This window comes from Zychaea mexicana, assembly GCF_025766255.1.
Source record: "Zychaea mexicana strain RSA 1403 chromosome Unknown BDB00scaffold_70, whole genome shotgun sequence".
Taxonomy (NCBI): domain Eukaryota; kingdom Fungi; phylum Mucoromycota; class Mucoromycetes; order Mucorales; family Lichtheimiaceae; genus Zychaea; species Zychaea mexicana.
In genome coordinates this window covers 165,259-177,146 of record NW_026516733.1, presented here as the reverse complement: position 1 = coordinate 177,146, position 11,888 = coordinate 165,259, and the positions used below count along the sequence as shown (strand labels likewise).

At 43.3% G+C, this 11,888-nt stretch overlaps 8 protein-coding genes across 8 annotated transcripts; 5 read left to right on the top strand and 3 right to left on the bottom strand.

Moving 5' to 3' along the window:
• Positions 1 to 475: 475 nt before the first annotated feature.
• Positions 476 to 1,200, bottom strand: BDB00DRAFT_790287 (uncharacterized protein; the record flags this gene model as incomplete). Its single annotated transcript, XM_053120946.1, has 3 exons — positions 476 to 488; positions 679 to 948; positions 1,064 to 1,200. 3 exons carry the CDS (start codon positions 1,198 to 1,200, stop codon positions 476 to 478), a joined length of 420 nt encoding a protein of 139 aa, XP_052976795.1.
• Positions 1,201 to 1,528: 328 nt separating this feature from the next.
• BDB00DRAFT_837534 (uncharacterized protein) lies at positions 1,529 to 1,787 on the top strand. Its single transcript, XM_053124562.1, has one exon. It carries the CDS (start codon positions 1,601 to 1,603, stop codon positions 1,775 to 1,777), a length of 177 nt encoding a protein of 58 aa, XP_052976794.1. The 5' UTR covers positions 1,529 to 1,600; the 3' UTR covers positions 1,778 to 1,787.
• A 1,567-nt stretch (positions 1,788 to 3,354) lies between these two features.
• On the top strand, positions 3,355 to 4,240 carry BDB00DRAFT_875267 (uncharacterized protein; the record flags this gene model as incomplete). Its single annotated transcript, XM_053127321.1, has 4 exons — positions 3,355 to 3,436; positions 3,549 to 3,610; positions 3,677 to 3,714; positions 3,790 to 4,240. 4 exons carry the CDS (start codon positions 3,355 to 3,357, stop codon positions 4,238 to 4,240), a joined length of 633 nt encoding a protein of 210 aa, XP_052976793.1.
• Positions 4,241 to 4,316: 76 nt separating this feature from the next.
• On the bottom strand, positions 4,317 to 5,287 carry BDB00DRAFT_768686 (protoheme IX farnesyltransferase; the record flags this gene model as incomplete). Its single annotated transcript, XM_053119756.1, has 2 exons — positions 4,317 to 4,500; positions 4,599 to 5,287. 2 exons carry the CDS (start codon positions 5,285 to 5,287, stop codon positions 4,317 to 4,319), a joined length of 873 nt encoding a protein of 290 aa, XP_052976792.1.
• A 465-nt stretch (positions 5,288 to 5,752) lies between these two features.
• On the bottom strand, positions 5,753 to 6,309 carry BDB00DRAFT_884148 (inositol phospholipid synthesis and fat-storage-inducing TM-domain-containing protein; the record flags this gene model as incomplete). Its single annotated transcript, XM_053128303.1, has 2 exons — positions 5,753 to 5,794; positions 5,926 to 6,309. 2 exons carry the CDS (start codon positions 6,307 to 6,309, stop codon positions 5,753 to 5,755), a joined length of 426 nt encoding a protein of 141 aa, XP_052976791.1.
• Positions 6,310 to 6,791: 482 nt separating this feature from the next.
• Positions 6,792 to 7,938, top strand: BDB00DRAFT_790284 (WD40-repeat-containing domain protein; the record flags this gene model as incomplete). The annotated part of the gene is made up of 3 exons (XM_053120945.1): positions 6,792 to 7,104; positions 7,197 to 7,698; positions 7,764 to 7,938. 3 exons carry the CDS (start codon positions 6,792 to 6,794, stop codon positions 7,936 to 7,938), a joined length of 990 nt encoding a protein of 329 aa, XP_052976790.1.
• Positions 7,939 to 8,085: 147 nt separating this feature from the next.
• On the top strand, positions 8,086 to 9,243 carry BDB00DRAFT_552748 (PIG-X). The gene has a single exon (XM_053117828.1). The coding sequence runs from the start codon at positions 8,140 to 8,142 to the stop codon at positions 8,950 to 8,952; it is 813 nt and encodes a 270-aa protein (XP_052976789.1). The 5' UTR covers positions 8,086 to 8,139; the 3' UTR covers positions 8,953 to 9,243.
• BDB00DRAFT_837520 (Aspartyl/glutamyl-tRNA amidotransferase subunit B) lies at positions 9,077 to 11,606 on the top strand. The gene is made up of 10 exons (XM_053124561.1): positions 9,077 to 9,326; positions 9,436 to 9,512; positions 9,580 to 9,721; positions 9,792 to 9,886; positions 9,957 to 10,060; positions 10,126 to 10,210; positions 10,292 to 10,755; positions 10,847 to 10,965; positions 11,032 to 11,186; positions 11,258 to 11,606. Exons 1-10 carry the CDS (start codon positions 9,131 to 9,133, stop codon positions 11,504 to 11,506), a joined length of 1,686 nt encoding a protein of 561 aa, XP_052976788.1. The 5' UTR covers positions 9,077 to 9,130; the 3' UTR covers positions 11,507 to 11,606.
• Positions 11,607 to 11,888: the final 282 nt, after the last annotated feature.

Here is an 11,888-nt window from a genome sequence, read left to right as displayed (position 1 = left end):
GAGAATTTACCTTCGGTCATTTAGCAGTTAGTGAACGAGTGCAAAAAGAAATGAGCAAAAAAAAGAAAAAAGGAGAGGAGCGGTTCAGGGAGGAGAAGAAGGGGAGAGAGTACAAACTTATTTCGAGTGAGTGGCGTGTCAACGCATATTGTACACTATTCCACTTAATTAGCATGATAGTTGCTTTTACTTCTATTACCGAAATAGTAGAGATAGTGTCGTTAGTTGCTAAGCATGGTCCGTGATTGTCGCACAAACCACACCCGTGTCCCTTCATATCTGGTCTACAGTAGCTTGTTCTTAAAACGCATGCTATCATAATAATACAGACGTAATAACCAGTGCAACAAGCTTCGTCCCATTGATGTATTATGTAAGCAATAAGTCTAGTTACATATGTACTTAAGAAAAGAACCTAGCATTTTATCAACGAAATTACTAGTACATACCAACGAGAAACACTGGATATTTGATACTAGGTAGTGTCACTATTATTTATCACAAAATGTTTATCATATTTCAATGAACGAACTGAAAGAGTCGCTACATACTACTTCTACTATTACTACTACAAATCAAGCTAGATTCTAATGTTAAGCTTGACTTTCTTCTGTTATGCTTCAGGAAAAAAAGAAAATGGCGACATGTACGGTTCTGTTTCTTTCAATCACAAAATACTTGATTGAATGTTCACTGCTGCTCTGGAGTTCCAACATGCCATCATTGATTAGCTCCTTCGCACTCATCACAAAGTGGACGACACGAGGTTGGTGACGATCGCTATCATTTTCGTCCACGGGTGTATTGACCAAGCAGGCGCAATCGTCATAGATATCTTCCCAGTTCCAAATGAGTTCTTGGTATCGATGCATAGCGACCATTTTCGTCATGACGATCAGTTGATGATCCCTGATGCGCGTGCTCCGATCGCTCAAGAAAGCCATCCGTCTGTTATATACATATATAGATGGATAAAGGAAGCAGTTTACAAAAGCGATTGTAAGAAAGGTTGCACGAAACAATAGAATAAATATACATATCTATAATAGCTGGGGCTACTTACGCTTGGACAATGCATAGATCTGAGTCCCGTCCTCCTGATCCTTTTCGTAGATAATCATACATTGCAGCGATTGATTCCTCTAACTCGTCCTCCAGCATACGGTCCTCGTATTGATGGGAGATGAGTTTTCTGGCCATCTGCGGAGGCTCATGCAAAAGAATGGACAACCATATGATATTAAAAGATATGGATACGGAATAGTAGCCAACAATAAGTGGTAGCAACAAAACATATCAGCTAATCAAATCAAATATCTTAGACGCACATTTTAACTGACGGAGGTATCAAAGAAACGGTATCATTCATGTTGCAAACGGTATCGATAACATGCTATAATTATGGATACATGTTGAAGAAGAGGAAAACAGCCAATATACTATGTCAGAACAGAAAAAAACAATCCATTGATATATAGGAAAGTGTGTATATATGGGACGGAGGGATTCTCTCTTACCCCGATTTTGTCGTTCTTGTTCCTCTACATTTCCTTCGTCTTCACTGGTCGTATACCGCTGGCGTTTACCGAGGACAGGGGAAATGGAGAGTCCTTGTTGTTCCATAGTGGACGACGACGCCTATCCCTGCTGCTGCTGCTCCAACAGACCCGGGATCTGTTTGGGCACACCAATAATTTTCTTCTGTGTGTGGGTGACAATGGAGGAGCAAATGAAGATGCCTGCTGGTCTTGTCGCGCACGATATGCTATGGTTCTGACGGCTTTAATAACCCCTTGTTTGTCCTCCGGGTATGCTGCACCGGTAGATGACTGGACTGTTTGCTCTTCCGTTTGATGAGAAGATTGCCGTTACTGTCCTCCTGCATGATGGCCACCACTACTATTAATATACCACGTGAGACTGGCGACTATTTTGTTGCTGATAGCGACAACTGTGTTCTGCAAGCAGGAGTAGTAATGGGCACTTTTGCCTTCTTTGTTATGATCTCCATCCCCAAAGTTTTATGCCGACAAAACAAAGCTGGCCAAATAGACCCTGAGAAACGTTTTTTGTTGCCCTTCATTGTTTCTTTGCTCCGTGATGATAGAATCCCTTCTTTTTTTTGCCCTTTCCTTCATTTCCACGGGTTCGTATACAGTATCTTCTTTGTTAAATGCTACTATATTTATCGATTCCTTTACCTCAACAAGTTTGTTTGCATACAAACCATATCATCATTGGTTGAGGTTTTTCAAGCTTCACGACGAGCCAACCTTTTTTTAATTCGAAAACGAAAAAGTGTTTGATATTCTGGACCACGCTGCAGTAGACATGACTTAAAATCCAATGCACATTGCTTATTTCGCGTTTTTTTTCCTCCTTGTCTTTTTGCATCATACACATCTGGCCGTACCATTGAAGTTTTGAGATTCAGGCACACTTTCTGATTAGTGCCTTTGAACTTGACAGATTTGATTTGATGCGTTTTGGCCCTGTCATGGCTATTTCCGGCACTATCCTGACTGAAAAGATGATAAGTACTTGTTTCCGTTCGACAATGTCCTTTGTCTTGCCAGTTTATTTTTTTGTCAATAGTTTTGTCCCTAGGTTGGTTCCAAATTATGACAGCGCACATGATCCCTCGCTTAATACGGGACGATCCAGGCATTACTTCCACATCTGATGTGCGGACGAACCAGCAAGTAGGAGTTAAATGATGGTTTTGGCAACAAGTGTGCGAGAATCGTTCAGGTGGTAGAGCGCTCCGAGAGATACGGTGATCGCTTATAAGAGACTCGCTAACATCACGTTTGAATATATGGATCATAGACTTCTCCATTGCCTGGTCAAGTATGTAGTGTACATCTTGTATGGCTTATATTATCACAAATTCTTGTACTGCTCAAAGCAGCATTGTCTGTGAAACGATGACTTAAAAAAAGAAAGTAGTTACTGATAAAGCCCACAATTTTATGTCTACCTTGTACACCCAAAATGTGCAACGTCTGCGCAGATGATATATTGCTATGATCATACATATTCATTTCACAGCAGCCCATGGCGTCACAGTCGACCAGTACCGCGTATTCAGCAGACGGGCTGGAAAGTGTGTTACCACTCTGTGTGCGGGAGATACAATCGATTTCTTCATAGATGCGTATATATAAGTGTTAATTTTACAACAGCAGCTCTACTATAGTGGCAAGGATGGACGCATGATTCGAATTAATGCGGAACCAATGTGACGTTTGCCAGAACTTTTTCCGAGGTACAGAACGCATTGAACCTTGCGGGGTTCTCGAAGCATTTTTTTTTTATATATGCGACACACGTTTCACCTGTTATTGACAGAATATGGAAGGTCTGCAGCGTCGTTTCCAGTCCAAAAAACCAACAACCCATCCAGAAGACGAATCTGAGTTTTTAGATGAAGAAGGTTCGATCTTGTGTGTTGTTCTTTTTCTTTTCCGAGACCGTTATATTACAGTAATAGCTCATGCAGATAAATGCACGCCCCATTTCTTCATGTCGATTGTTGAACATGTTAGAACAAGAACGATTACTTGATGAACTTCGAGAACAAAATGAAAAATCCAACTTGGGAATCCAGGTAGACCCCTTTTCTCATATGAAAACTTTGTAAAAGGTCTTGTTTCTCTCACACAATATATAATAGCGCGGTATTATTGTCATTGGTATTCTCGTATCCACCATGTAAGAAAGAAGACGAAAGATATGCTATATTGTGTGTGTGCGTCATATTAAGTTGCTCAACTCTTAAAAAAATAGATACGCCATCTTTTTCTACGATCTCGCCACATCCAAAGTTTTATCAGTACCACGAATTCCCATGCCATTAATGCAACAACCTATCCCCTCCCTTATTCCCGTTCCTGAGTTTGCCGCCATGATGAGCATGGTTTCCCTGTACACATCCATCTACACTTTTGCAACAACCTGTAAACTCTCCGCCCTCGAGATCATCTGGCTTAAGGAACCAACACCCTCACGAGGCATAGGCCAGGTGAACATCCTCACTGCTTCCTTGGCCGGCTTTGCAGGCATTGTCTCACCTTGCATTGCATTATTGGACATGCAGACCTCGACCTTAGAAATTGCTTTTTGGTCTGTTCCCTTGCTTGTATTGGGTTTGATGTTGTTGGGATTACGGATGATGGTGCAAGTCGAGGGCAAGATTGCTGATTTGGATAAAGCTCGTTACAAGTACAAGGGTGCATAATTAAAGTTACATGTGTGTGTGCAATGTAAATGATTATATATATATTTGATATTTCTTGTAAATATGTTGCTGTTTTTCATGATTGTACTTGCTGAGGTTGTGGTGACTCAAAGACTTCTTCGTCAACAAAGTCACTGTCATCCCAGGATAGTAATTGTGTCATGTCCGTATCATACACCTTGTGCACCATCATCAGCGACATGATTACCGGTAAATAAATGATACTTCCGAAAAACAGCTGTCGTGCCGTTTTTTCGTTACTGTACATATAAAAAGAAGAAGAGTAATCCGTCCATCAGTATATAAACACAAGTTAAATCGCGCCCCCCTGTTTCCATATAAACAATTGATTCCTTACCTATCCCTCCAAAACTTGTAAGCACCATAGATTAAACCGGCATTCGCAGCAGAAGAATCCAGAGCAAACCACCAACTTGTTAAGCCCATATACGGAATACTCAAACAGAGAGGGGCCATGGCCAAAGCATAACGCAAAGAAACACGAGCGTTCAATTTAGGATCCGTGACAGCCATCATGCGATATCCGGCCTTGGAATAATCCGCACGCAAGTTCCAAGCCAAGGCATTGAAATGTGGAAACTGCCATGCATACAAGATGGCACCCAAAACCCAAGCGCCCGGTTCAACGCCATTGGTCATGGCCGTCCAACCCATCATGGGCGGGATAGCGCCCACCACGGCACCTACCCAGGTATTTGCAATCGAGGACCGTTTCATGGGCGTATAAACACATGTATACAGGAAAATGTTGGCAGCACCCAAAGCGGCTGTCAAGGGGTTGACCATGGTACTGAGCATGGTCACACCAGCAGCACCTGTCAAGGTACCAAACGAAAATGCATGGAACGGTGACAGTTGGCGTCTGCCCAGAATTCGGTTTCGTGTTCTGAGCATCTGTGCGTCGTAAGGTACTTCAATCCATTGGTTAATGGCATTGGCGGACGAAATGCATAGCGTGGTGCCGACCGTGGTATAAAACAAGGTGGAAACAGAGGCGGCGCCAGGTGCCATGGCATACCCGCACATAGTCGTCAGCGCGACCAAGCATGCTAGTTTGGACTTTGATAAGTCTTTGTATAGTTTTGGTAATTCGGCCAAAGTAGGGACGGTGACAGGTTTATATTTCGTGCCTCGATTTTCTTGTTGTGTCTGTTGTTGTTGTGGTTGGTTTTGTTGCGGCTGTTGTTGGACGGCAGCAGTGACATGGCGTGTAGTCGTCGAAAGTGAATTGGCTGCTCTGTTGGGGTGGTGGTGGTGTTGTTGCAAGTGCTTATTCAAGTGTCGCCATTGGTAGAAGCGTTGTTGTTGCTGTTGTTGTGACCATTGTGGTGGTGCATTACGTGAAATTATCCTCCATAGTCGAAGTGTAGATTGAGAAGGCAACATGAAGAAGGGAGGGGAAGTTTATATGTTATTTATTTTTTTGTTGTGCCCCAATGCAGGAAAACAAAAAAAATAATAGTGCGGGGTTAGGTTTTTTTTCTCTTTCTATCAATAAGACAATGCGCGGCAATGCGGCACCAATCCAAGGTACTGTTTTTTGATACGCAGACGACGAGAGGAGAGAGAGAGAAAGAGAGATGACAAACGTGAGTACGATATTCCGTGACCTGTTTCGAAAAAAAAAGAGAAGTGGGAGAAACAACTAGCTCTCTTATATTTACCACAATTGCCCATCCAAGAACACCAAAAAACGCGCCTGATAAGAGCTCGCGGTAGCCGTGGAAATAAACGCTTGTCATGGCCAGCATCCAGTACCACAATCCTAGCAACGCCAGCGCAAATATCCGTTTCCGTCTATCAGATTGGCGCATCGCTTCCTCCCACAGAAATAAACTGGCGTGTATTAAAAGGACGCAGTGACCGGAGACGTCGTGACCGCCATGCCATGATCCACCCGTGGCCCGACACGTGGCTTGCTGTGATACCAGCTTTGTCGCTGTCGTTGGTGTCGAGGAGCTGGTGGCCATATTATCGAAATGGCAACTGCCACCTGTAGCGACAAACATACGATCGACAAGACTCGGACCAAGTAGCCATTGGGTCATTCCAAACCAGTACAGGGTCATGAGCAAATAGCGCGCAAACGATCGTAGTATCAATGGTGTGCGTCGCTGTTGTTGCTGATTCTTTGCTTTTTTTTCAACCGAAGCTGGTGCTGCTGTCGGAGGCGACAGGAACTGAAAGACGACAAGTGAGCCAAAGGCTAAAGTTGTCCAAAGCCAACCGAGCTTGACAAAGTAAACGTTCAAGGCATTATGGCTGTCGCTAAAGTAGCTCGGTGGAACTCGACCGGCAAGTGTCGTGCTAAGGAAGAGTACTGTAGCCGGATAAAGGAGCAGGGCAGCTACTTGATAAGCTTTTATCATTCGCTTTTTGTTGGTTGCAAGGAAAAAAAAAAGAGCAAAGAAAATGCCGCAACATCCACCCTTTATATCTGGGTTTTCAAAACTTTTTTCTATTACTACCACATACACACACACAAAGCACAGAAAGAAAGAGAGGTGTTGATTAAACAAAGCTCCAAAACATGATTCAGGTCGACGCGAATCCGGAACTATTACCACCATTTCAACCTGTTCGAGCCATTGATTTCGGCTTTGAAGACGATTATGTGCTAGAAGTAACGACCAACAGTCAATATGCCATTGCCTCGGCCTCCGACAAGTTGATTCGACTCTACGATCTGTCAACATTACAACTCGCCGCCACATTAAAAGCACAAGAAAAGACAATTAACAAAATCAAGGTGTACCAGGACCAATACTTGTTGTCAGGTTCAGCAGACGGAACGTTAATACGGTGGGATCTGCGTACTGCACAACCTGTACAAACCATTCGACGTAAGCACTACGAAGCTGACTCTAAAGACAAATAATGTAAAGAGGACTGCAACTCTAAAAAGAAAGGGAGGCATGAACCAACGTGCTATTAGATGACAAACCTATCACGGCATTCGATATCAACTGCAACGACACAATGGCTGTTATCGGCACTGGTGACTTTGACCAGTACGGGTGCCCTGATATTGTCTTTTATGATACCCGTCAGACACAATTCTTGGCCCGGTTTGAAGAATCCCACAATGATGACGTGACCGAAATCAAATGCCATCCCACCCTACCTTCACACCTCATCACGAGCTCTGCAGATGGATTGGTCAACTATTATGATGTGACGGATTTTGATGAGCAAGAGGCATTGATATCTGTGGTGAATGCAGAGTCGGCGGTCCAGAAAGCAGGCTTTTTTGGTCCCGAGTGCGAATATGTGTATAGCTTGACGGGCAATGAGACCTTCTTGTTGCATACGCTCGAGGGCGATCTGATTTGTGATTATGGAGATGTGCGACAGTTGGATCCGTCGATCGGATATGGCATTGATTGTTCCTATGATCCAGAGACCCAGCGGTTTTATCTAATCACAGGCAACGCAGAGTAAGTCTATTCATCTTTCTATGTTGGTGATATTAGGGTTGGGAAACTAATCTTGTGGTTGTTAGTGGTGATGTTCAGTTGCTTCACGTCAATGTGGGTCACATCCAGCATTGTCAAACGCTCAAGGCACCAGGAGGACACACGGATATTGTCAGAGCAACTCATTGGAATCACCGCACTCAGAGCATATTGACCGGTGGCGAAGATGGGCGTATGTGCGCATGGCAAGCCAATTTGTAAATATTTTTATCATCATCTTTACCATTACCACCCACCATATCTATCAACATATACAAATAGACCTCATAAAGACGACAAAAAAGACCTTTTGTTAAAGTAGAAAAATTATATATATCACGTTTTTAATATTTCAAGCATAAATTATCTTACCTTTTAACGCACGACGTATCACACCCTCGGTTTTTTCTACCCATAAATATAATGGACGACAACGACTCACCACCACCACCACTCCAGGTCCAGTGGAGCCTAGACAAAGCCGAAAGTCTTCATCCCCACATTATCACCACTCTCCATTCTGTACATGACCAACAACAGCCTAAAGAGTGCTGGCTGGATCTCATATACCAACTTCCAGCAAGCGTGTTTGTCGATCCAAACCAACTACCATCAAACGTCCATGTCTTTGGCGAAACCGATCTCGAAGCACCGCTTGAACATGTCCAGGAACCACGCGGCAGCACTGTCATTATACGTCACACCAATAATGACACGAATGACAATGACGAGCTACGAATCGACCTTCCTATCCATTTACGATACCAACGTCCATCGTCAACAAGTCAAATATACAGATCGATCGCTATACCAAAACCGCGTGTTGGCTGGACCTGTGCCGCCAAAAAGAAAAACAACAATGCCGACCTTGATACGGGCGTTGTGAACGATAGTGTGACGAAAAGCAACAACCGTCGTCGTCGTGCCATGCCGCCGATACGAGGTACATTGATTCCTGCACACAGGATGGATCCTGACTTGTATACTTTCCAAGACATTCATATCCAACCGCAAGATGCATCATCCTCTCTTGCTGGTGGTGATGGTAATAGTGAAATGCCATTGTATTTGGAGCTGAAAATGCCCGTGGGAAGAGCGCAGGATGCAGATATGGTTCAGATGGGGACCATGGTAGCTGTGTTGGCATGTACCTTTTGGATTATCTTGGCTACATGGAAAAGCATTGCAAAGAGAAGACGATATGATGCCAAGGGCAAACGAAGACGGTCTGAATAAACTATCATCTGTAACGATACCTAGATTTAATATTATTGATAACCTCTAAACTGTGGTTCTTTTTTTTTCTTGTATCACACACACCTCTTTATAATTTTGTTGACAGGCCAGCGCGTGCTGTGCTGGGTTTTTTTTTCTTATACCATATCAACCCATAAAAAAAAGTACATACACAATTATGCTGCTGTCATGGTGGTGTCGACAACAACCACGACACTATGCTCGACCATTAATCACTACTAGAATTCATTTAATACGTACCCTGGTCACCCAGCCTCAGCAGCAACGATCGGTCTTTAACAAGAATGGTTGGGAAGCAATCATTGGCGTTGAAGTCCATGCTCAGATCGATTCCAAAACTAAATTATTCTCAGGTAAGCATCGGGGAGCGCAACCCGAGTAAACTTGCAAACCGAAAAAGAGAATCGCGTAGCTACAGCAGTTGGTGTCTTTGTTAATATTGTTTGGGTTTATTTTTTCTAGACATGGAAACGTCATATGAAGAGCCACCTAACAGCAAAGTTTCCATGGTCGACTTGGCCTTTCCTGGTGTTCAACCCGTAAGTGCTTATGTACATGTGCCGTATCAAAAGTAGGCCATCAAGCCTAATGTGTCTGCTACTATAGCGACTCAACGAGCGATGTGTGGAACTGGCAGTGAAGACAGCACTTGCATTAAAGGCGGATGTACAGCCTCGTTCTCGGTTTGATCGAAAGCATTATTTTTATCCCGATCTGCCACAGGGTTATCAAATTACACAACAGAGAGGTACCCACTCGTTAATTGTAATAAAAGAGAGGATCAATACTACTTACACGATGTAACCATGATCCTTTAGAACCTATTGCTCGAGGTGGCATGATTGCTTTAACCCAGTTGGATGGTGTTCCAGAACCTTTTATTGTGGGGTTACATCAAATCCAGTTAGAACAGGTAAGGAGACATACAACCAAGACGAAAAGAAAATATGGATTGGGTGAATATTTGACACCTTTTATGATAGGACACTGGTAAAAGTATGCATGATATGATTGTTGCATCGACATTGCTTGACATGAATCGTGCAGGAACTGGTCTGATGGAGATTGTTACACAGCCGGATCTGAGGTAATTGTTTTATGCAACATAAATGGAGGGAGACAAAAAAAAACTTTCTAAGTTGATACGACTAGATCATCATTCGAGGCTGGTTTGTTGGTAAAGAAGTTGCAAAGTATTTTACAATGTGTTGGATCATCACAGGCTAGCATGAACGAGGTATAATTTAATATATCCATGAATCCTAATGAACTTTGGTGGCCATTGACAGCGAAAAAAAAAATTATCTCTACGAATTAGGGCTCCATGCGATGTGACGTAAATGTATCAGTGCACAGACAAGGAGAACCGTTCGGCACACGATGCGAAATCAAAAACCTCAACAGCGTACGCTTCCTATCGATGGCCATTGACGCCGAAATCGAACGTCAAATCCAACTGATTGAAAACGGAGGTGTGGTGAAAGCAGAAACGCGAGGATTTGATGTGGGAGCGAAAAAGACGTTGAAGTTGCGAAGCAAAGAGACAGCACCCGATTATCGATACATGCCTGAACCAGACCTGCCACCGCTCGTCTTGACCAACACCTATATTGAGTCTCTATCGCACGAGTTGCCTGAACTGCCAGACGAAACGAGAGCAAGAATCATGGAACGATACAACATGTCGCTGGACGATGCACATGCTTTGCTCAACGAGCCTGGTAGTTTGGCGTTTTTTGAAAAAGTGTGTCAGGGTCGGAATCCACAAGCTGTTCTGAACTGGTAACAACTGAAAAAGAGAGAACTTGTTTGCTTCTGTAGTGGTTGGAGAGAAAAAGGGTGACAACGGTTTACATATTGAGTTTTTGTATAGGACGGTCAATGATTTGTTTGGTGAACTTGCAAAAAGAGAAATCCCATTCACCAAGAGCCCCATATCCATAGAGCAGATGGGCTCGTTAGTAGATCTGGTTCAGAGTAACAAGATCACAGGTAGGTAACTCACTTGCTTGTAACCACGGGAAAACCAATGCCTGTCTTTTTAACCCTATTCCATAGGTAAAATCGGTAAAGATGTATTACGAACGATGCTAGAACAAGAAACGGATATGATGCCACAGGAGATCGTGGACAGAAAGGGGTGGGCACGCATTGACGACAGCGACCTGTTAAAGAACCTATGTGGTGACCTAATGACAAAGCATCCCGACCAGGTACCAAAAATGACTGGACAAAATGCATTTCCTGGCATCAATACTGATCGGTGTATCATCGTGAACAATAGGTCGCCAAATTCCAAAACGGTGAAATGAAGGTGTTTAAATGGTTCATTGGACAAATAATGCGGAAAACAAAGGGTATGGCAGATCCTGTTCAGATCAACAAGGCTTTATGCGAGGCGCTTGGATGCAAGTCAGAGGATATTGCGGCAGCAGAGGCAAGAGGGCCTACAGATAAGAAGAAAGGAGGTAGCGGAAAGCAGCAGCAGCAGCAAACGAAGAAAGACAGCAAGAAATCATCATCGTCGTCATAATCATCCTCATGTAATATATGCACAGCACATGTAATAATAAACACACCCACTATCATTGAATCGATTCGACTGCGAGATACTGTAAGCACTTGATGATGCAGACGGATAATGGAGGAGGAGGGAAAAGGAAAACCCGAAGATGCATACAATAGAGTAAAGTTAGAAGAAGAGTAAGCGATAGAGTAAGCAAGTATCCCTGCGAGAATATTTGCTAGTATGTAAGCATTTTAACAGCCGTGGGTAACAGAAAGAATGTTGTCAATGCACTTTGGCCAATGGTTTTCTTCCCGCGGGACTGGTTTTTTGTCATCCGTAACTGGTAATCCTCTCAAAAAAGTGGGGTAGAAACGGGGCTAAAAGCGAACGCACTCTTCTTTTTTCT

Excerpts from the sequence above, each read along its gene's own strand:
- BDB00DRAFT_837520 (XM_053124561.1), top strand. The coding sequence starts at position 9,131 with ATGCTGCTGTCATGGTGGTGTCGACAACAACCACGACACTATGCTCGA. Across the intron at positions 10,061-10,125 it reads GTTACACAGCCGGATCTGAG|ATCATCATTCGAGGCTGGTT; the intron begins GTAATTGTTTTA and ends TGATACGACTAG. Across the intron at positions 10,966-11,031 it reads TCAGAGTAACAAGATCACAG|GTAAAATCGGTAAAGATGTA; the intron begins GTAGGTAACTCA and ends CCTATTCCATAG.
- BDB00DRAFT_552748 (XM_053117828.1), top strand. The coding sequence starts at position 8,140 with ATGGACGACAACGACTCACCACCACCACCACTCCAGGTCCAGTGGAGC.
- BDB00DRAFT_837534 (XM_053124562.1), top strand. The coding sequence starts at position 1,601 with ATGGAGAGTCCTTGTTGTTCCATAGTGGACGACGACGCCTATCCCTGC.